Source organism: Coturnix japonica, chromosome 2 (assembly GCF_054131305.1).
Source record: "Coturnix japonica strain WE chromosome 2, WE-NBRP24, whole genome shotgun sequence".
Classification (NCBI taxonomy): domain Eukaryota; kingdom Metazoa; phylum Chordata; class Aves; order Galliformes; family Phasianidae; genus Coturnix; species Coturnix japonica.
The window spans coordinates 138,590,248-138,610,322 of record NC_140664.1 but is presented as its reverse complement, the minus strand read 5'-3'; the positions used below and the strand labels follow the sequence as shown (position 1 = coordinate 138,610,322).

At 51.4% G+C, this 20,075-nt stretch overlaps 2 protein-coding genes across 9 annotated transcripts; both read left to right on the top strand.

The window, feature by feature from the left end:
* Nucleotides 1-9,357: 9,357 nt before the first annotated feature.
* On the top strand, nucleotides 9,358-14,586 carry LOC146762194 (GTPase IMAP family member 8-like). 4 transcript variants are annotated; one of them, XM_085540794.1, is made up of 6 exons: nucleotides 9,999-10,258; nucleotides 10,439-10,490; nucleotides 11,202-11,830; nucleotides 12,182-12,227; nucleotides 12,583-12,714; nucleotides 14,365-14,586. In XM_085540794.1, exons 1-6 carry the CDS (start codon nucleotides 10,103-10,105, stop codon nucleotides 14,439-14,441), a joined length of 1,092 nt encoding a protein of 363 aa, XP_085396920.1. In that variant the 5' UTR covers nucleotides 9,999-10,102; the 3' UTR covers nucleotides 14,442-14,586. The 4 variants fall into 4 exon arrangements, with proteins under 4 accessions (XP_085396919.1, XP_085396920.1, XP_085396921.1 ...); XM_085540795.1 differs by having other exon boundaries at nucleotides 12,791-14,436; XM_085540793.1 differs by lacking the exon at nucleotides 9,999-10,258 and adding an exon at nucleotides 9,358-9,497 and having other exon boundaries at nucleotides 12,583-14,436.
* LOC107308654 (GTPase IMAP family member 4-like) lies at nucleotides 12,584-20,063 on the top strand. Of its 5 annotated transcripts, none has more exons than XM_085540806.1 (5): nucleotides 12,584-12,714; nucleotides 17,109-17,160; nucleotides 17,870-18,498; nucleotides 18,845-18,890; nucleotides 19,159-19,587. In XM_085540806.1, exons 2-5 carry the CDS (start codon nucleotides 17,139-17,141, stop codon nucleotides 19,437-19,439), a joined length of 978 nt encoding a protein of 325 aa, XP_085396932.1. In that variant the 5' UTR covers nucleotides 12,584-12,714; nucleotides 17,109-17,138; the 3' UTR covers nucleotides 19,440-19,587. The 5 variants fall into 5 exon arrangements, with proteins under 5 accessions (XP_085396932.1, XP_085396930.1, XP_085396933.1 ...); XM_085540804.1 differs by lacking the exon at nucleotides 12,584-12,714 and adding an exon at nucleotides 16,791-16,928; XM_085540805.1 differs by lacking the exon at nucleotides 12,584-12,714 and having other exon boundaries at nucleotides 16,995-17,160.
* The last annotated feature ends 12 nt before the right edge of the window (nucleotides 20,064-20,075 follow it).

Sequence of the window (20,075 nt, the reverse complement as noted above, 5' to 3'; positions counted from 1 at the left end):
AGACGTCCTACGCAGGGAACAGTGGAGTCGGCGTGCTCCCCCCCAAGGGACGTGAGCTCACGGGTTAGGTTAGGTTGCCGGCTGGGTTAGGACTCCCTAGGGAGTGCCTACAAAGGGGCCAGTAAGTCGTACGCATGGTAAAAGAGCTATTGCTCACATTCAGGTGATTGCTAATTGGGCAGAGCTTGTCTGCTCTCTGGTACAGGGTGATTTGGGTAATCCTGGGATAATTGGTATCGTACAGCGCTGTTTATATAGGTGACCTAAGATAACAACTAGCACCAGTGTTCTTAACATCTTTGGTTAAGCTTAACAAATGATATATTGTAATTCTGTGGTTTTTTTTTTAATTCTGTAATTCTGAATTGTCGTGTGAGTGTGGTGTGAGTGAGATGCAGCACAGCTGCGGGGCGAGTGCGGAGTCCCGACCCGCGGTTCCGTCCTCCCGCGAGGGAAACGGCCGGGGACGGACGAAGCGAAAGTTGTCTCCAATACTTGTTTGTCTTTGTTTAATTCATGTTTATTTTGTATTATTAATTACTGGTTGTTGTAAAGTATGTGGTCATAAGTCATAACAATGCTGTTGTGTCAGAAGTGGTTTTACTTATAAAAGAATACGGTGGTTTATATTAAGTTACGATGGGAAAATCACAGAGCAAAGAGGTCCCTGCGCGCTCACCCCTGGGGTGTATACTGGCACATTGGCGAGATATCGCTGGGGAACCAGGAGGAACCCTGAGCCGAAAAAAAAAAAAAAATCCTGATTAAATATTGCAATCAGTGGTGGTTGATGTATAAGCTAGAGGACAGGGACAATGAACATATAGAGGGATGTCTGTGTGGAATGAGTATCAAGCCATTTATGTGATACTGTGTTCTGCCTGCGAAGAGGTGTAAGGGAGGTGGGTCAGTCAGTGCTGGCTCTGTGGCGAGAGGTTTATAACTGAACAATATGGATTGCTAAGGGAAAGTTATAAGGTAGTAAGGGTGTTTATGGAAACTGAAGAACTGTGTTGCTTGATTTGTGGGTTTTGAAGGGAATGGGACAAACTGTTTTGCTGGTATAAAAAAGTGTAGTTGTTAATGGCATACGGAAGTATAGTTGAGGGTATGTGGAAGTGTAACTGAGGGTACAAATAGTGGAATAGTGTACAGAGGAAAAAGGGTTAAAGAGAAAGTGAGTTTATCTGTGCTGGCATGAGAACAACCCCCCCACACCGTTCCCCTGCAATCAGAACTCTCAGAGTGGGAGAGGGAGCCAGGGTCAGAGACTGCTGCTGTAAACAGCAAAGGGGGAGGTGGAGAGGACAGGGCATTGGAAGTGAGAATAGCCTTCATGTGCAGAGATGTGGGAAATCTGAAATCTGGGCAGCACTGGATGGCTCTGGAGAGGAGGTGAAATGTAATGATTAGAGTTTGGAAAGCGAAAAAGTTTGGGAAGGACACAGGTTGAGGAAGGCAAAGATAAAAACAGGGATGTCAGGTCTGAAGAGAGGAGTACAATAAGAAGAAAACAAACAAACAACAACAACAACAGAAAACAAAACAAACACCTGATTGAGAATCAGAGATGTTCAGGAAATTGAGAATAATAACAGCTGTTACTGTTGTGGGGCTAGAGTAGGGCCATAGGACCCAGAGATCCCCCACGAGGAAAGGGGAGGGAGGCTTGAAGAGCCCAGGGAGGGCTCTGCTCCGCTGGAATGAAAGCAGTGTACAAACTGCAGTGGGACACTGGTAGAGAAATCCGACCAAGCTGAGTGAGAAGGAATTGTCTCTGATTGCAGAGCTGAACAATGAGAACTTGGGAAGTTTACCCTAGCAGATACACCGATGAAACTGCAGCTAAAGAAGCAGGATAAAGTAGTTCATTTTCTGATGGATATGGGAGCTTCTTACTACCCATAGATGGTTTTGTAACATTAGTAGGTGCTACTGCCCAACAAGAAAAGGCTTACTTTTGGAATTAATTAAATATAAGCTAAGAAAACAAGTAGGAATACAGGAATTCTTGTACCTGTCAGGTTACCCTGGCAAGAAATTTAATAAAACTGGAGCTAAGGGTCAAACAATATTGGCTGATTAAGAATTGTAAGTCTGACTATTAACACAAACTGGGAAAAACAATGTTATACCCCCAGGAGCCACAGCAATCTCAAATAAGACACACTTAGGGGTGTGGGCATCAGGGCCAAAAAAAAAATTAAGTTAAAAGCAAGAGCTCACCCACTCAGGGTAAAGTGATGCCCTTTGAGGATATGTGACTGTAGAAGGATAAAAGAAATAATAGATAATTTTTTTGAGTTTGAATTACTAATTGAATGGGAATCCAAGTACAAAACTCCAGTTTTGCCAATTTGCTAAATTTTCGGTAGTTTGGTAGAAGTCATGAGGACAAGTAATAGAATTGTTGAATGGATACACTCAATGATGGAAAATCCATGCACTTTATCAACCAAGTTAAGGAATGACTAGGTGGAGTTTACCTTCTGGATTTGAGGGATGTCTCTTCTGCCTGGTTTGGCTAAAGGAAGCCTAAGGTTATTTGCCTTTGAATAGGAAAGCCCTAATAAAGGGAGAAGAGACTCAGTTAACCTGGACAGTGTTACCCAGGGTTGTGAGAACAGCTGAATGATTTTTGAGAACCGGTCAACTTGTGAGCCTGAGACCTGGGATCCTCCATCCTAGGGTGGAACTTTACTGGAGCATGTGGATGCCACAGCGACAAAAGGACTGTGTAGAATAGACTGAGAGTTTGCTGAGTTTCTTGGTTTACAGAAAGCACAAATAACTCAGAAATTACAGCTGGACTTTGAACCTTAAGGACTGCCAAGAAAGAAGCCATCTGCTAAGCCCCTGAGCTGCAAACTGCCAAGGAACTCCATACGTTCCCAGGAATGACAGGAGGGTGCTGACCATGGATACACAGCTACGGACTGATGGTAAACCTCAAACAGCTTGAAGTGAGTAAGGGATGGCCAGGGTGCCTGAGGGCAGTGGCTGCACTAGTGCTCAATATTCAAGAAGCCCATAAATCTACACTGGGCCAAAGGACACCAGTTTTAATATCTCATACAGTGTTTACTGTATTGGAGGCAAAAGGGGGACATTAGTTCATTGGCTCTCACCCCAAAGATTCCTGAAATACCAGGCCATCCTGGTAGAGCAGGGTGATGTAGAAATAATTGTGACTAATATTGTCAACCCAGTATCTTTCCTTAGTGGAACTCCCGGAGAACCAGTATTACATGACTGCTTTAAATCAACTGAAGCTGCACATTCCAGCCAGTCAGTCGAACCTGAAGGACGAACCCTTAGAAGATGCAGAAGACACCTGGTTTACCAGAAGCTGCAGTTTTATGAGACAAGGAGACTGTAAGGCAGGACATGCAGTAACTGCTACTGACCAGGTAACCGAAGCACAACCACCAGCTGTGGGGACTTCCCCTCAGAAGACTGAAATAACTGCCTTGACAAGAGCTTTAATCATATGGACAGATGCTAAATATGTGCCACACGCTCATAGTACCATCTGAAAAGAGCAAGGATTGCTCACACACAAGGAAAACAGCCTGATTTAAATCTACCAATGGTTATTATATGTTGTAAAAGACATCAGAAATGTAACACTGTACAGGAAACAGAAAATAAGATGATAGATCAGGTGGCAGAACAGGCAGTTGAAGAGGGCTTCAATTCCAGACGGTAAACTTAAAATCTCTGAAGCAAAGTCAAAACCTGTAAAATATTCTAAAGAGAACAGGAGTCCAATTAATAATTTAGAAAGGAAGAGAGCAAGCTGACAGATGTGTGCATGCCCAAATGGACACATTATTATGCCCTTTAGTATTTTATGGAAATTGGTTATAAGGGAAGATAAGAGAATATATTGGGCAAACCAACACTACAAAGTACAGTCCCAGTACCAGGAACAGGGCACAAGTGGGCCTCACAGGAGAGGGCCTTCCAGGGCAACAACGGCAAATTGAGTTCACAGAACTCCCAAGAAAAGGGGGGGTATCGCTGTATGAAAATTTCTGTAACCTTAGAAACAATTGAGGATGCTGTTGCAGATGCTTGATGGACAATCCAAAAGGAGGTATCCTGTTTATCCAAAGATGCATTGCAACATGGAGTAGGCAGGGATAACACCGATTGGGGAATAGTTTTCTCTGGATCATGTGATAAACTTACTAGTTGCCAAATTTAGGATGACTAAAACAGCTTTTCTTAGTCTGCATCACCTTGCTACTCTTGGTGTGTTTTACTTGTGTTGTTATAAGGTGCTTTTTGTATCTGTGCCAGGATACCAGAAGGGAATATGGGGTTTGGAAGAGACATGAGCTGAGACAAAAGGTAGAGAGCGGAGCCAATTTGAGACCCATTAAGAATCTAGCAGGTAAAAGCCTGCTAGATTAAAGAAAAGGGGGGAATTGAAGAGTGAGCAAAGCCTCAAAATGGTGGTAAGGTAACACTTTGCTATAGAAAGGGAAAGGGGAACTTCACAGAAACCAAGACAAAGGGTAACTGTACATTTAAAAGTGCAGGGAAAGGGGGAATTGCAGACACTTAGTCAAAATAAAGCCAGAGAAGAGGGCAATAAAGATAAGAAGAAACTGTCCGGAGACCTCTGACAAGAAGGATTAGATCCCCCCCCGGGCAAGATGATGCCGACATGGGAGAACAATAACAGCAGATAACACCAAGAAGAAAACAGAAGAAGAATTTCACCCCAAAACGTCGGCAAGGGTCGCGGGGAATGGGGTCAGGGGGAATGAGGGAATGGGGTCGCGGGGAACGGGGCCATAGGGAATGTAATGAATATGTAATCAAACTGAGGAGGAGACTATTGATTATGTATTAGCTTAACCTATATCTGTAACACACTTTTCTCTTTACGGTGTGCAAGTTTGGAGGAGCTATCCCCCTTGCACCCGGCGCTGCGCAACGCTGGAATAAACATACCTGCTTTATAACCCATATCTGGATTATAGAGTTTGATTCCGCAAGTCACCGCAGTGGGACAGCTCAGATGTGGCCAATGGTGGAGCAGCGCTGATGAGTGATGGCAGCACTGCCCTCCTGACGCTGCCTGTATGAACAGCGGTTCCAGCCCCAGCAGTGCTGTGCAGGAGGAGAGCAGGAAGAGCACAAGTGCAGCAGTCAGAGCTGGGGACACAGCACAGCGCTGCTTGGGTGAGTTGCCTGCAAAGTCAGTGGGGGTGGGTAATTCTAATGACATTTGACTTTCTGCAAGCAAAAATGGCAGTGGGACTAACATGAGTCCCCAGAGATCGTCTGTGTCACCTCCATTAGTACAGGGAGGGAAGCAGGGGATGTTTGTGCCGTTCTCACTGAAAACCTGTCTCCTTCCAGGCTCCCCGTGTGCCTGTGAGTGCTATCCCAATGGCAGGATATCAAAGCAAAGGTGAGTTGCTCAGCACCACGTGCAGGCAGGCACAGCCCGGCCGGACTCCTGGCTGAGTGCTGGGGAAACACAGGGGGTTCACATCCTCGTGCAGCTTCGTGTATGCGGTGCGTGGGCTTTTTGGGAGGCCTGGGGGGTGTCCTGAGGCTGTCTCCCATCTCCCCGCTCTGAGAGCCACACACAGCGAGGCTGAGGGTGGATGGGGCGGTGGTGTCCAGTGGGTGCAGCCTGAGACGCAGCACAGGAGGTAATGCTGTAACCCCAAACCCAGCTGTCCCTGTGCCTGTGTCTTGGAGCCCGTGTCCCACCGGCACCATGAAGGGCAGGAAACAGCCGAGGGACAATGCTGCACAAACAGAACTGTGCGTTTTGCTCAGTGTGTGACTTTCTGGAAATGAAGTGGTTCTGCTTTGGCTTTTGTTCACCCAGTGCAGTCCTGGGTCACAGGGGAGCTGTGAGATCTCTTTTGCTTTCTGTTTTTGCTGTCAGACAAGTACTGGGTAGCAGCCCTTTGAGGAAGCCTGTAACTGAGCAGCCCTGGGGTCCCTCAGGGCCACATGTTCCTCCTGATTGTCCTGAGGACCACTGCTGGTGGCTTGGGGACACCTTTCCTTGCGGCCCTGGGTTCCTCCGCCTGGGAGCTGGTGTGTGGCCAGCAGGGGCTGTCCCTGCACCGCAGGGCTCACACATGTCTGTGGTTGTTCCCCAGGATCCCAGCTGAGGATACTGCTGGTGGGAAAAACGGGGAGTGGGAAGAGTGCGACTGGGAACACCATCCTTGCACGGAAGGCATTTGAATCTTACATGTCAGCAGAGCCTATAACACACGAGTATGAGAAAGCCATTGGCCTCTTTGCTGGACGGTCAATGGTTGTTGTCGACACTCCTGGCTTTCGTGTCACTTTGGAAGCCAACCTGAAAACAGCTGAAAAGATTAAGAATGCTCTTCAGAATCACCATGACGGGGTTCATGCCATTGTCCTGGTGATGCAGCTGGGCCAAATCACAAATGAAGATCATGAAGTGGTTGAGTGGGTGACCAAGATGTTCCATACTAAAGCAGAGAAGTACACAATCCTGTTATTCACCCGAGCAGAACAGCTGGATCATCCAGATGACCTGAAGGGTTTCATAGAAGGGAGCCCATACCTGAAGGGGCTGGCAAGAAAGTGTGGGAATCGCTACATTGGTTTCAGCAACAGAGCCACCGGAGAGGCGAGGGATCGGCAGGTTGCAGAGCTCATACTCATGATCGATGCCATGGTAGAGCAGAATGGCGATGCTCCGTGCTACACACAAGAAATGCTGGAGAAACATTTAGAGAAATTGCTTGAAGAGGTTGGTACCATCCTGTATGCAGGAAGGATCGGTCGGGGAGGACGCTTCTTCTAAGCTGTGCCATTCCTGCTGCCTTTGTGGTACATATGAGGCATGTTTTGTGGTGGTGGGCCTGAAGGAGTCCTCAATAAGTGCTTGAGCAAGGGGAGCACTGCTCCATTGTCAGCTGCGGGCCAGGGTCTGCACCGATGCTGTCCTTGTCATGCAGCTGTCCATGCCCTTGTGCGTCCTTGCAGCGAAGTGTCTCCATTAATGGTGCACTGATTATTTGCATCACTTTCATTAGCACAGGGAGGGAAGCAGGGGAGAGTTGCGCTGTTCTCACTGAAAATCTTTCTCCTTTCAGGCTCCCCATGGGAGTGCTTTCCCAATGGCAGGATGTCAAAGCAAAGGTGAGCCTCTCAGCACCGTGCACAGGCAGGTGAAGCCTGTCCAGGCTCCTGGCTGAGTGCTGGGAAGCACGGGGTGTTCACATCCTCGTGCAGCTTCGTGTACGCAGTGCGTGGGCTTTGTGGGAGGCCTGGGGGGTGTCCTAAGGCTGCCTCCCATCTCCCCGCTTTGAGAGCCGCACACAATGAGGCTGAGGGCGGATGGGGCTGAGCGAGACCTGTGTGCCTGCTGGCAGCCGGCTGCAGCCCGTGCCCCGTCCTGTCCCCGCAGTGCACAGCGGTGGCTTGTGGACATCTTTCCTTGTAGCCCCGGGCACCTCCACATGGGAGCCTGTGCATTTCCAGCAGAGGCTGTCCTGGCACCGTGGGGCTCACACACGTCTGTGGTTGTTCCCCAGAATTCGAGCTAAGGATATTGCTGGTGGGCAAGACGGGGAATGGGAAGAGTGCGACTGGGAACAGCATCCTTGGGAAGAATGCATTTCCTTCCATGTTGTCAGCAGAGTCGGTCACCAAATACTTCATGAAAGACAGAGCCTTCATTGCTGGTAGACCAATTGTTGTTGTTGACACTCCTGGACTTTTTGATGATAAAGTAGAAAACCTGAAAACAGGCAAAATAATTGAAAAAGCCTTTCAGCGCCTATACGGAGGGGTCCATGCCATCGTTCTTGTGATGCAGCTCAGCCGAACCACAAAGGAAGACCTGGTAGTGGCTGAGTGGGTGACCCGGATTTTCCGTACTAAAGCAGAGAAGTACATAATCCTGTTGTTCACCCGAGCAGAAGAGCTGGAGCATGCACATGACCTGAAGGGTTTCATAGAAAGGAACCCACACCTCAAGGAGCTGGCAGCAAAGTGTGGGAATCGGTATATTGCTTTTAGCAACAGAGCCACTGGAGATGCGAGGGATCGGCAGGTTGCACAGCTCATCAACATGATTGATGCCATGGTTGAGAAGAATCGTGATGCTCCGTGTTATACAGAAGAAATGCTGGCGGAAGACACACGGACATTCTTTGGAAGGTTTTGTATGATCCTGTAGGCAGAAGGGGTCGGTCCCAGAGCAGACATCTCTGTTGTGTTGTTCCTGCTGTCTCCATAGGGTGATGTGGGGCATGATGTGTGGTGATGGGCCAGAAGGAGCTGTCAATAAAGAGTGAGACTTGCTGTGTGGAGGAGCATCCAGCTGTGCCCTGGGTTCTGCTGTGCTGAGCAGTGCTGGGAGGAGGTGGTGGCACACACGGCTTCCTTCAAAGCCGGTTCGAAATGCTAAATGCCACCACCCTATGCAAACTGTGCCCAGGCTGTGCAGCTGCTGCTGTTGTGCTGTCCCAGTACAGGCTGTGAGCTGTGGGCCAAAGGTCCCACAAAGAGTCATTTCCCGTAACTGCTCTCAGCTCTGGGCAGTGCAGCATCCAAAGTGCAGGCTGTGGGTCTGGAGCACAATTCTTATGAGGAGTGGCTCAGGGAGCTGGGATTGTTCAGCCTGGAGAAGAGGAGGCTCAGGGGAGACCTCATTGCACTCTACAACTTTCTGAAGGGAGGTTGTGATGAGGAGGAGCTTGGCTTCTTCTACCAGGCAACAAACAGGACCCGAGGAAATGGCCACAAGTTGTATCAGATGAGATTTAGACAGGACATACGAAGGAAGTTTTTCTCTCAGAGAGTGGTCAGGCACTGGAATAGCCGGCCCAGGGAGGTGGTGGAGTCGCCATCACTGGCAGTGTTCAAGAAGTGCCTGGATCGGGAGCTAGGAGATATGGGTTAGTGGTTTTCTGTAGGTATGGTAAAGGGAGGATGGTTGGACTAGATGATCTTGTAGGTCTTTCCAACCTTGTGACTCGATTCTATGGAGGGGCAGCACTGAGCTCTGCTCTCTGTGACAGTGACAGAGCCCATGAAAATGGGCTCTCAGCTCCAGGCAGTGCAGCATCCAAAGTGCAGGCTGTGGCTCAGGGCACTGGGGCTGCTCCCCACTGCTCATGGCTGAGGACAGCAGCAGTGCGATGGGCTCTGGGCTTTTCCTGGGCATCCATCCACACACCAGGAGCACTGCCACCGTTGCAGACCCCCTGGGCAGGGGTCTGCAAGGCCACTGTCTGTGACACGCAGCTGCCCATGTCCCCCTTGTGTCCTCACAGCAATGTGTCCCCAGGGCCGGTTCTGTGTCCCAAGGGACCGGCCTGCATGGAGCTGCACAGCCCTGCACCTCAGGGCAAGGCCTGTCGAACATGACCCACAATCACCAAAGCACACCCATGTCTTCCTTGGTGCCTCAGTCGGTCTGAGGAAGAAGGAGCTGAGGCAATGGGCATGACTGGAAGCACAGGAACTCTGAGGTATCATCACCAGTCCCTTTCCCAGCTGAGCAGATGGGTGAGCACGGAACCGGCTGCCCAGCACGGCGGTGGAGACTCCATCCCGGGAGAGGATCCACAGCCAAAGGGACACAGCCCGGGGCAGCGGGCAATGGGGAGCGATGGAAGGGGATGGAGCGGGCGGTCTGAGAGGAGTCTATGGCCCCGAGTGACCTGTGGTTTGGGCTGGTGGGATTTGGACTCCCCTGCTTCCACAGGGACACCCAGAGCAGGGGGCCCAGCCTCAAGTCCAGAGGGCGGGAGGTCCATAAGGAGGAGACTCATCAGACTCCAGGTCCTTGTGCCAGGGCTGCAGCACCACTTGGCACAACAATGCTTCCATTATAAGAGAGTGTACCGATAGGACAAAGGTGAGTGGCATTAAGGTAAGAGAGGGCAGGTTTAGAGCAGGTATTAGAAAGAAATTCGTGAAGACAAGGGTGGTGAGATCATAAATCAAGGTTCCCGGAAGAGCTGCTGATGTCCCATATTTGGCAGCGTCCAAGTCCAGGCTGGATGTCCAGGCATGGTGGGTGTTGTCCCCGCAGTGGGACAGCTCAGATGTGGCCAATGGTGGAGCAGCGCTGATGTGCGATGGCAGCACTGCCCTCCTGCTGACGCTGCCTGTAAAAGCACTGCTGAGCTGCACAGCGGTTCCAGCCCCAGCACTGCTGTGCAGGAGGAGAGCAGGAAGAGCACAAGTGCAGCAGTCAGAGCTGGGGACACAGTGCAACGCTGCTTGGGTGAGTTGCCTGCAAAGTCAATGGGGGTGGGTAATTCTAATGACATTTGGCTTTCGGCATACAAACATGTATGTGGGACTGACCTGAGTCCCCAGAGATCATCTGTGTCACCTCCATTAGCACAGGGAGGGAAGCAGGGGAAGTTTGTGCCATTCTCACTGAAAACCTGTCTCCTTCCAGGCTCCCCGTGTGCCTGTGAGTGCTCTCCCAATGGCAGGATATCAAAGCAAAGGTGAGTTGCTCAGCAGCGCGTGCAGGCAGGCACAGCCCGGCCAGGCTCCTGGCTGAGAGCTGGGGAAGCACAGGGGGTTCACATCCTCGTGCAGCTTTGTGTACGCGGTGCGTGGGCTTTTTGGGAGGCCTGGGGGGTGTCCTGAGGCTGCCTCCCATCTCCCCGATCTGAGAGCTGCACAAAGCGAGGCTGAGGGCGGATGGGGCGGTGGTGTCCGGTGGGTGCAGCCTGAGACGCAGCACAGGGGGTAATGCTGTAACCCCAAACCCAGCTGTCCCTGTGCCTGTGTCTTGGAGCCCGTGTCCCACTGGCACCATGAAGGGCAGGAAACGGCCCGAGGGACAATGCTGCACACACAGCACCGCTTGTTTTGCTCAGTGTGTGACTTCCTGGAAAAGGAGTGGTTCAGCCCCGGCTTTTTTTTCACCCAGTGCAGTCCTGGGTCATAGGGGAGCTGTGAGATCTCTTTTGCTTTCTGTTTTTGCTGTCAGACAAGTACTGGGTAGCAGCCCTTTGAGGAAGCCTGTAACTGAGCAGCCCTGGGTTCCCTCAGGGCCATGTGTTCCTCCTGATAGTCCTGAGGACCACTGCTGGTGGCTCGGGGACACCTTTCCTTGTGGCCCTGGGCACCTCCGCCTGGGAGCTGGTGTGTGGCCAGCAGCAGCTGTCCCTGCACTGCAGGGCTCACACATGTCTGTGGTTGTTCCCCAGGATCCCAGCTGAGGATACTGCTGGTGGGAAAAACGGGGAGTGGGAAGAGTGCGACTGGGAACACCATCCTTGCACGGAAGGCATTTGAATCTTACATGTCAGCAGAGCCTATAACACAAGAGTATGAGAAAGCCAAAGGCCTCTTTGCTGGACGGTCAATGGTTGTTGTCGACACTCCTGGCTTTCGTGTCACTTTGGAAGCCAACCTGAAAACAGCTGAAAAGATTAAGAATGCTCTTCAGAATCACAATGAAGGGGTTCATGCCATTGTCCTGGTGATGCAGCTGGGCCAAATCACAAAGGAAGATCATGAAACAGTTGAGTGGGTGACCAAGATGTTCCATACTAAAGCAGAGAAGTACACAATCCTGTTATTCACCCGTGCAGAAGAGCTGGAGCATCCAGACGACCTGAAGGGTTTCATAGAAGGGAGCCCATACCTGAAGGGGCTGGCAAGAAAGTGTGGGAATCGCTACCTTGGTTTCAGCAACAGAGCCATCGGAGTGGCGAGGGATCAGCAGGTTGCAGAGCTCATCCGCATGATCAATGCCATGGTAGAGCAGAATGGCGATGCTCTGTGCTACACACGAGAAATGCTGGAGAAACACAAAGAGAAATTGCTTGAAGAGGTTGGTACCATCCTGTATGCAGGAAGGACCGGTCGGGGAGGACGCATCTCCTCAGCTGTGCCATTCCTGCTGCCTTTGTGGTACATGTGAGGCATGTTTTGTGGTGGTGGGCCTGAAGGAGTCCTCAATAAGTGCTTGAGCAATGGGAACACTGCCCCATGCCATTGTCAGCAGTGGGGCAGGGTCTGCACCAACGCTGTTATTGTCTTGCAGCTGCCCATACCCTTGTGTGTCCTTTTAGCAAAGTGTCCCCATTAATGGTCCACTGATCATTTGTATCATTTTCATTAGCACAGGGAGGGAAGCAGGGGAGATTAGCGTTGTTCTCACTGAAAACCTGTCTCCTTCCAGGCTCCCATTGTGAGTGCTCTCCCAAATGCACGACCTCAAAGGAAAGGTGAGTTGCTCAGCAACGTGCACCAGCAGGTGAAGCCCGGCCGGGCTCCTGTCTGAGTGCTGGGGAAGCACAGGGGGTTCACATCCTTGTGCAGCCTCGTGAACGCTGTGTGTTGGCTTTGTGGGAGGCCTGGGGGATGTCCTGAAGCTGCCTCCCATCTCCCCGCTTTGAGAGCCGCACACAGCGAGGCTGAGGGTGGATGGGTCTGAGCGAGCCCTGTGTGCCTGCTGGCAGCTGGCTGCAGCCCGTGCCCTTTCCTGTCCTTGCAGTGCACAGTGGTGTCTCGGGGACACCTATCCTTGCAGCCTTGGGCACCTCTGCCATGAGGTTCACACAGCTCTGCTTGTTTCTCCAGGACCGAAGCGCAGAATCCTGCTGGTGGGCAAGACTGGGAGTGGAAAAAGTGCGACAGGGAACACTATCCTTGGAGAGAACATATTTGAATCTGGCTGTACAGCAAGTGGCTTAACCAAGCAGTACAAGGAAGGTAAAAAGCATGTTGCTGGAAGAGAAATTGTTGTTATTGATACTCCTGGCGTTTTTGACAAATTGCATTTCAACAGAAGCACAGCTGCTAAGATTAAGGATGGTCTTCGTAGCCTTAATGAAGGTGTCCATGCCATCCTCTTGGTGATACGGCTGGGCCAAATCACTGAAGAAGTAAAGGAAGTGGTTGAGTGGGTGACCAAGATTTTTCATATGGATGGAGAGAGGTACACAATCCTGTTATTCACCCGAGCAGATGATCTGGAAGATCCAGGAGATGTGACAGATTTCATACAAGGGAGCCCATTCCTCAGAGGTTTGGCAGCCAAGTACAAAGATCGGTACATTGCTTTCAACAACAGAGCCACGGGAGAGGCGAGGGATCAGCAGGTTGCAGAGCTCATACAAATGATTGACAACATGGTAAAGGATAATTGCAGTGCTCCATGTTACACACAAGATATGCTGGAAAAAGGTCTTTGGAAATTTCTTGTAAATCTTTGCCCTATCCAGTAATCATCAACGGTTCAGTCAGAGTGCAGATATCTCATCCGTTGTGCCATTCCTGTTGCCTTTGCAGGGTGAAGCAGCTGTAGTTGTGTGCTCCCTCCTGCCCTCAGCATTCTGCACTGGGCTGGCCCTTATCATAGTATCATAGTATTATAGTCTCGTGCAGGTTGGAAGGGATCTTAGAGATCATCGAGTCCAACCCCCTGGGATTCGAGCCTCTGTGTAGCAGAGCGGCACTTCTACCACTTGCGCCACAGGGGGGATTCGAACCCAGGGCCTCCGGTGTTGCAATGCGGCATTCCTACCACTGCGCCACCGGGGCACACAACTTATGCCCAAAGCCTGCTAAATACTATGACTATGAGCTTATCATCTTGCAGCCCATGACTCCCTTGAGCTCTAATTCACAGAACAAGATTGCATGTGATCTCAATTCCTTCTAGACACGGAGAAGCTTGATTGACTATAGTGATGAGGCGGATTATGTGTAGCAATTATTGGAAGTAACTGACTGGGATATTCCCCTCATAGAAGTAAAAAAGGGTTGAAGAAATGTCCATGGTGGAATGAAGTGAATATGCAGAGAATCTGTTCCATGGTGGTCTAGCAAGCAGCATTAAGACCTACAAAGTACAGATTGTTAGCAGCACCAGGGGAACTTGATAGGTCATCTCCCAGAGGTGCAGCGGCATAGATGCTGGAGCGCAGTGTAAAGCACATCCCTGCTCTGTGATAGGATTGCAGTGATGGGAGCTTGGTGGTACCATGGAACTGAGAAACTGCATAGCAGTCACCCTGAGCTGGCACCTTCTTCATTTTCTGCCACTCCAGTCACAACAGAGGGAGGTATGATTAGTACCACTCCATCTGAAAGTAAGGAAATAGTATAAAAACAGCTCAGGAGAGAAAGAATTCTTGGGAAGATACCATCGCAGACAAGTTGGGAGATCAATGCGGACTTCCACGACCAGTTGACAGCTGAGTCTCTTTTCTCCCTGCATATAGATGCCTGTTGTGTAAGATATGCACACTTGTTTACATCTAGTTCTTCCCTCAGGAAACTAGAGTTATACCACAGTTTAATGTGTGTTCACAGCTGCCTGCATTATTCACCTCCTCGATATCTGTTTCTCCTCTGCAGACTGTGTAGCTATCACTATAAGTTCAAGAGAATCTGTCATCTGTTGCTTCAGTAAAGAGCACTACTCCACAAGGTAGTCGTAAGAGTTCTCACTGCGCACGGCCAAACTTCTTCAGGGTGCTCAAAGAATCACAGAATCACAGAATAACCCGGGTTGGAAGGAACCTCAAGGATCACGAAGCTCCAACCTCCCTGCCTGGCAGGATCACCAAACTTCCACATTTTCTAGATCAGGTGGCCCAGAGCCCCATCCAACCTGGCCTTGAATGCCTCCAGGGACGGGGTATCCACAACCTCCCTGGGCAGCCTGTTCCAGGACCTCACCGCTCTCCTAGTAAAGAGCTTCCCCCTAACATCCAACCTAAATCTTCCCTCTTACAACTTAAAACCATTTCCCTTGGTCCTGCTATTATCGGCCCTTTCAAAGAGTTTACTCCCCTTCCGGATATAGGTTCCCTTCAGGTACTGAAAGGCTGCAAAGAGGTCACCCCACAGCCTTCTTTTCTCCAGGCTGAGCAAGCCCAGCTTCCTCAGCCTGTCTTCGTAGGGGAGGTGCTCCAGCCCCCTGATCATCTTTGTGGCCCTCCTTCGGACCCTTTCCAACAGCTCTCTGACTTTCTTGAACTGAAGGCTCCATACCTGGACACAGTACTTCAGATGGAGACAACCACCTCTCTACTGTGCTCTTGTGAGGTCCTACCTGGAGTACTGTGTCCAGATCACAGAATGGTTGGTTAGGAAGGTACCTCAAAGACCACCTGGCAGTCCTGGGCAGTGGGTGCTGGAAGACCCATGGACAGGGCTGGAGATGCATCTGCAGCCCTAAGGACTGAGTGATTTGTGGACTGAGGGATGGTGAGATTTGTATCTCTCACCAGATAAGGAAAACCATGAAAATCACCACAGCGATAGGATGAATTGCCAGTGTGCTGAAGATCTCTAATATACGATATAGTGTTGAAAAATGCCCTTATTTCCCTGCCCAATCTGTACCTCCAAATGTAATCCCAATGCACCCTACTCCTAAATGGGGTTTGTAGGGATGGGATGCAGGGAGACAGCATGCATGGTCGTCTAGTGTTCAGGCTGTTCTGGAGATGAAGGACTGTGGGAAAGGGAGCTGCCCTTGGTGCAAGAACCAAGCTTCTTTGCCTCCCTTCAATCTTAGTTTCAATATCTGCACTTCATGGAGCTGAGTGCATTTATGGGAACTGTTTGTGGACCTTGTGCCTCACACAGTGTTGCACCCAGAAGGAACACAGGGAAGCTCAAAGCTGCCACTCAGGGCAGGCTATGCCCTGACAGTGCTGCATCCACTGCATAGCTGTCCCAGTACAGGCTGTGAGCTGTGGGCCAAAGGTCCCACAAAGGCATTTCCCGTAACTGCTCTCAGCTCTGGGCAGTGCAGCATCCAAAGTGCAGGCTGTGGCTCAGGGCACTGGGGCTGCTCCCCACTGCTCACGGCTGAGGACAGCAGCAGTGTGATGGGCTCTGGGCTTTTCCTGGGCATCCATCCACACACCAGGAGCACTGCCACCATTGTCAGCCCTGGGCAGGGGTCTGCACGGCCACTGTCTGTGACACGCAGCTGCCCATGTCCCCCTCGTGTCCTCACAGCAATGTGTCCCCAGGGACGGTTCTGTGTCCCAAGGGCCCGGCCTGCATGGAGTTGCACAGCCCTGCACCTCAGGGCAAGGCCTGTCGAACATGACCCACAATCACCAAAGCACACCCATGTCTTCCTTGGTGCCACAGTCGGTCTGAGGAAGAAGGAGCTGAGGCAATGGGCATGACTGGAAGCACAGGAACTCTGAGGTAACATCACCAGTCCCTTTCCCAGCTGTGCAGGTGGGTGAGCACGGAACCGGCTGCCCGGCACGGCGGTGGGCCCTCCGTCCCTGGAGAGGATCCACAGCCAAAGGGACACAGCCCTGAGCAGTGGGCAGCGGGGAACAATGGAAGGGGATTGAGCGGGCGGTCTGAGAGGAGTCTATGGCCCCGAGTGACCTGTGGTTTGGGCTGGTGGGATTTGGACTCCCCTGCCTCCACAAGGACACCCAGAGCAGGGGGCCCAGCCTCAAGTCCAGAGGGCGGGAGGTCCATAAGGAGGACACTCATCAGACTCCAGGTCCTTGTGCCAGGGCTGCAGCACCACTTGGCACAACAATGCTTCCTTTATAAGAGAGTGCACCGATAGGACAAAGGTGAGTGGCATTAATGTAAGAGAGGGCAGGTTTAGAGCAGGCATTAGAAAGAAATTCGATTAGACAAGGGTGGTAAGGCCATAAAGCAAGGTTCCTGGAAGAGCTGCTGATGTCCCATATTTGGCAGTGCCCAAGTCCAGGCTGGATGTGGCTTTGGCACGGTGGGTGTTGTCCCCGCAGTGGGACAGCTCAGATGTGGCCAATGGTGGAGCAGCGCTGATGTGTGATGGCAGCACTGCCCTCCTGCTGACGCTGCCTGTATGAACAGCGGTTCCAGCCCCAGCAGTGCTGTGCAGGAGGAGAGCAGGAAGAGCACAAGTGCAGCAGTCAGAGCTGGGGACACAGCGCAGCACTGCTTGGGTGAGTTGCCTGCAAAGTCAATGGGGGTGGGTTATTCTAATGACATTTGGCTTTCGGCATACAAACATGTCTGTGGGACTGACCTGAGTCCCCAGAGATCATCTGTGTCACCTCCATTAGCACAGGGAGGGAAGCAGGGGATGTTTGTGCCGTTCTCACTGAAAACCTGTCTCCTTCCAGGCTCCCCGTGTGCCTGTGAGTGCTCTCCCAATGGCAGGATATCAAAGCAAAGGTGAGTTGCTCAGCACCGCGTGCAGGCAGGCGCAGCCCGGCCGGGCTCCTGGCTGAGTGCTGGGGAAGCACAGGGGGTTCACATCCTCGTGCAGCTTTGGGTACGCAGTGCATGGGCTTTGTGGGAGGCCTGAGGGGTGTCCTGAGGCTGCTTCCCATCTCCCGGCTCTGAGAGCTGCACAAAGCGAGGCTGAGGGCGGATGGGGCGGTGGCGTCCGATGGGTGCAGCCTGAGACGCAGCACAGGGGGTAATGCTGTAACCCCAAATCCTGCGGTCCCTGTGCCTGTGTCTTGTAGGCCATGTCCCACCGGCACCATGAAGGGCAGGAAACAGCCGAGGGACAATGCTGCACAAACAGAACCGTGTGTTTTGCTCAGTGCGTGACTTTCTGGAAATGAAGTGGTTCAGCCCTGGCTTTTGTTTACCCAGTGCAGTCCTGGGTCACAGGGGAGCTGTGAGATCTCTTTTGCTTTCTGTTTTTGCTGTCAGACAAGTACTGGGTAGCAGCCCTGGGAGGAAGCCTGTAACTGAGCAGCCCTGTGGTCCCTCAGGGCCACATGTTCCTCCTGATTGTCCTGAGGACCACTGCTGGTGGCTCGGGGACACCTTTCCTTGCGGCCCTGGGTACCTCCGCCTGGGAACTGGTGTGTGGCCAGCATGGACTGTCGCAGCACCGCAGGGCTCACACATGTCTGTGGTTGTTCCCCAGGATCCGAGCTGAGGATATTGCTGGTGGGAAAAACGGGGAGTGGGAAGAGTGCGACTGGGAACACCATCCTTGCACGGAAGGCATTTGAATCTTACATGTCAGCAGAGCCTATAACACAAGAGTATGAGAAAGCCATTGGCCTCTTTGCTGGACGGTCAATGGTTGTTGTCGACACTCCTGGCTTTCATGTCACTTTGGAAGCTAACCTGAAAACAGCTGAAAAGATTAAGAATGCTCTTCAGAATCACCATGAAGGGGTTCATGCCATTGTCCTGGTGATGCAGCTGGGCCAAATCACAAATGAAGATCATGAAGTGGTTGAGTGGGTGACCAAGATGTTCCATACTAAAGCAGAGAAGTACACAATCCTGTTATTCACCCGAGCAGAACAGCTGGAGCATCCAGACGACCTGAAGGGTTTCATAGAAGGAAGCCCATACCTGAAGGCGCTGGCAAGAAAGTGTGGGAATCGCTACATTGGTTTCAGCAACAGAGCCACCGGAGAGGCGAGGGATCGGCAGGTTGCAGAGCTCATACTCATGATCGATGCCATGGTAGAGCAGAATGGCAATGCTCCGTGCTACACACAAGAAATGCTGGAGAAACATTTAGAGAAATTGCTTGAAGAGGTTGGTACCATCGTGTATGCAGGAAGGACCGGTCGGGGAGGACGCTTCTTCTCAGCTGTGCCATTCCTGCTGCCTTTGTGGTACATGTGAGGCATGTTTTGTGGTGGTGGGCCTGGAGGAGTCCTCAATAAGTGCTTGAGCAAGGGGAGCACTGCTCCATTGTCAGCTGTGGGGCAGGGTCTGCACCGATGCTGTCCTTGTCATGCAGCTGTCCATGCCCTTGTGCGTCCTTGCAGTGAAGTGTCTCCATTAATGGTGCACTGATTATTTGCATCACTTTCATTAGCACAGGGAGGGAAGCAGGGGAGAGTTGCGCTGTTCTCACTGAAAATCTTTCTCCTTTCAGGCTCCCCATGGGAGTGCTTTCCCAAGGGCAGGATGTCAAAGCAAAGGTGAGCCTCTCAGCACCGTGCACAGGCAGGTGAAGCCTGTCCAGGCTCCTGGCTGAGTGCTGGGAAGCACGGGGTGTTCACATCCTCGTGCAGCTTCGTGTACGCAGTGCGTGGGCTTTGTGGGAGGCCTGGGGGGTATCCTAAGGCTGCCTCCCATCTCCCCGCTTTAAGAGCCGCACACAATGAGGCTGAGGGCGGATGGGGCTGAGTGAGACCTGTGTGCCTGCTGGCAGCCGGCTGCAGCCCATGCCCCATCCTGTCCCCGCAGTGCACAGCGGTGGCTTGTGGACATCTTTCCTTGTAGCCCCGGGCACCTCCACATGGGAGCCTGTGCATTTCCAGCAGAGGCTGTCCTGGCACCGTGGGGCTCACACACGTCTGTGGTTGTTCCCCAGAATTCGAGCTAAGGATATTGCTGGTGGGCAAGACGGGGAATGGGAAGAGTGCGACTGGGAACAGCATCCTTGGGAAGAATGCATTTCCTTCCATGTTGTCAGCAGAGTCGGTCACCAAATACTTCATGAAAGACAGAGCCTTCATTGCTGGTAGACCAATTGTTGTTGTCGACACTCCTGGACTTTTTGACGATAAAGTAGAAAACCTGAAAACAGGCAAAATAATTGAAAAAGCCTTTCAGCGCCTATACGGAGGGGTCCATGCCATCGTCCTTGTGATGCAGCTCAGCCGAACCACAAAGGAAGACCTGGTAGTGGCTGAGTGGGTGACCCGGATTTTCCGTACTAAAGCAGAGAAGTACATAATCCTGTTGTTCACCCGAGCAGAAGAGCTGGAGCATGCACATGACCTGAAGGGTTTCATAGAAAGGAACTCACACCTCAAGGAGCTGGCAGCAAAGTGTGGGAATCGGTATATTGCTTTTAGCAACAGAGCCACTGGAGATGCGAGGGATCGGCAGGTTGCACAGCTCATCAACATGATTGATGCCATGGTTGAGAAGAATCGTGATGCTCCGTGTTATACAGAAGAAATGCTGGAGGAAGACACACGGACATTCTTTGGAAGGTTGTGTATGATCCTGTAGGCAGAAGGGGTCGGTCCCAGAGCAGACATCTCTGTTGTGTTGTTCCTGCTGTCTCCATGGGGTGATGTGGGGCATGATGTATGGTGATGGGCCAGAAGGAGCTGTCAATAAACAGTGAGACTTGCTGTGTGGAGGAGCATCCA

Bases quoted from the DNA above. Each gene is read 5' to 3' on its own strand.
- LOC146762194 (XM_085540792.1), top strand. From the start codon at position 10,103: ATGTGCGATGGCAGCACTGCCCTCCTGCTGACGCTGCCTGTAAAAGCA. The intron at 10,259-10,438 runs GTGAGTTGCCTG...GTCTCCTTCCAG, and splicing joins CACAGTGCAACGCTGCTTGG to GCTCCCCGTGTGCCTGTGAG. The intron at 10,491-11,201 runs GTGAGTTGCTCA...GTTGTTCCCCAG, and splicing joins GGCAGGATATCAAAGCAAAG to GATCCCAGCTGAGGATACTG.
- LOC107308654 (XM_085540806.1), top strand. From the start codon at position 17,139: ATGGCAGGATATCAAAGCAAAG. The intron at 18,499-18,844 runs GTTGGTACCATC...TTCTCCTTTCAG, and splicing joins TAGAGAAATTGCTTGAAGAG to GCTCCCCATGGGAGTGCTTT. The intron at 18,891-19,158 runs GTGAGCCTCTCA...CTGTCCCCGCAG, and splicing joins GGCAGGATGTCAAAGCAAAG to TGCACAGCGGTGGCTTGTGG.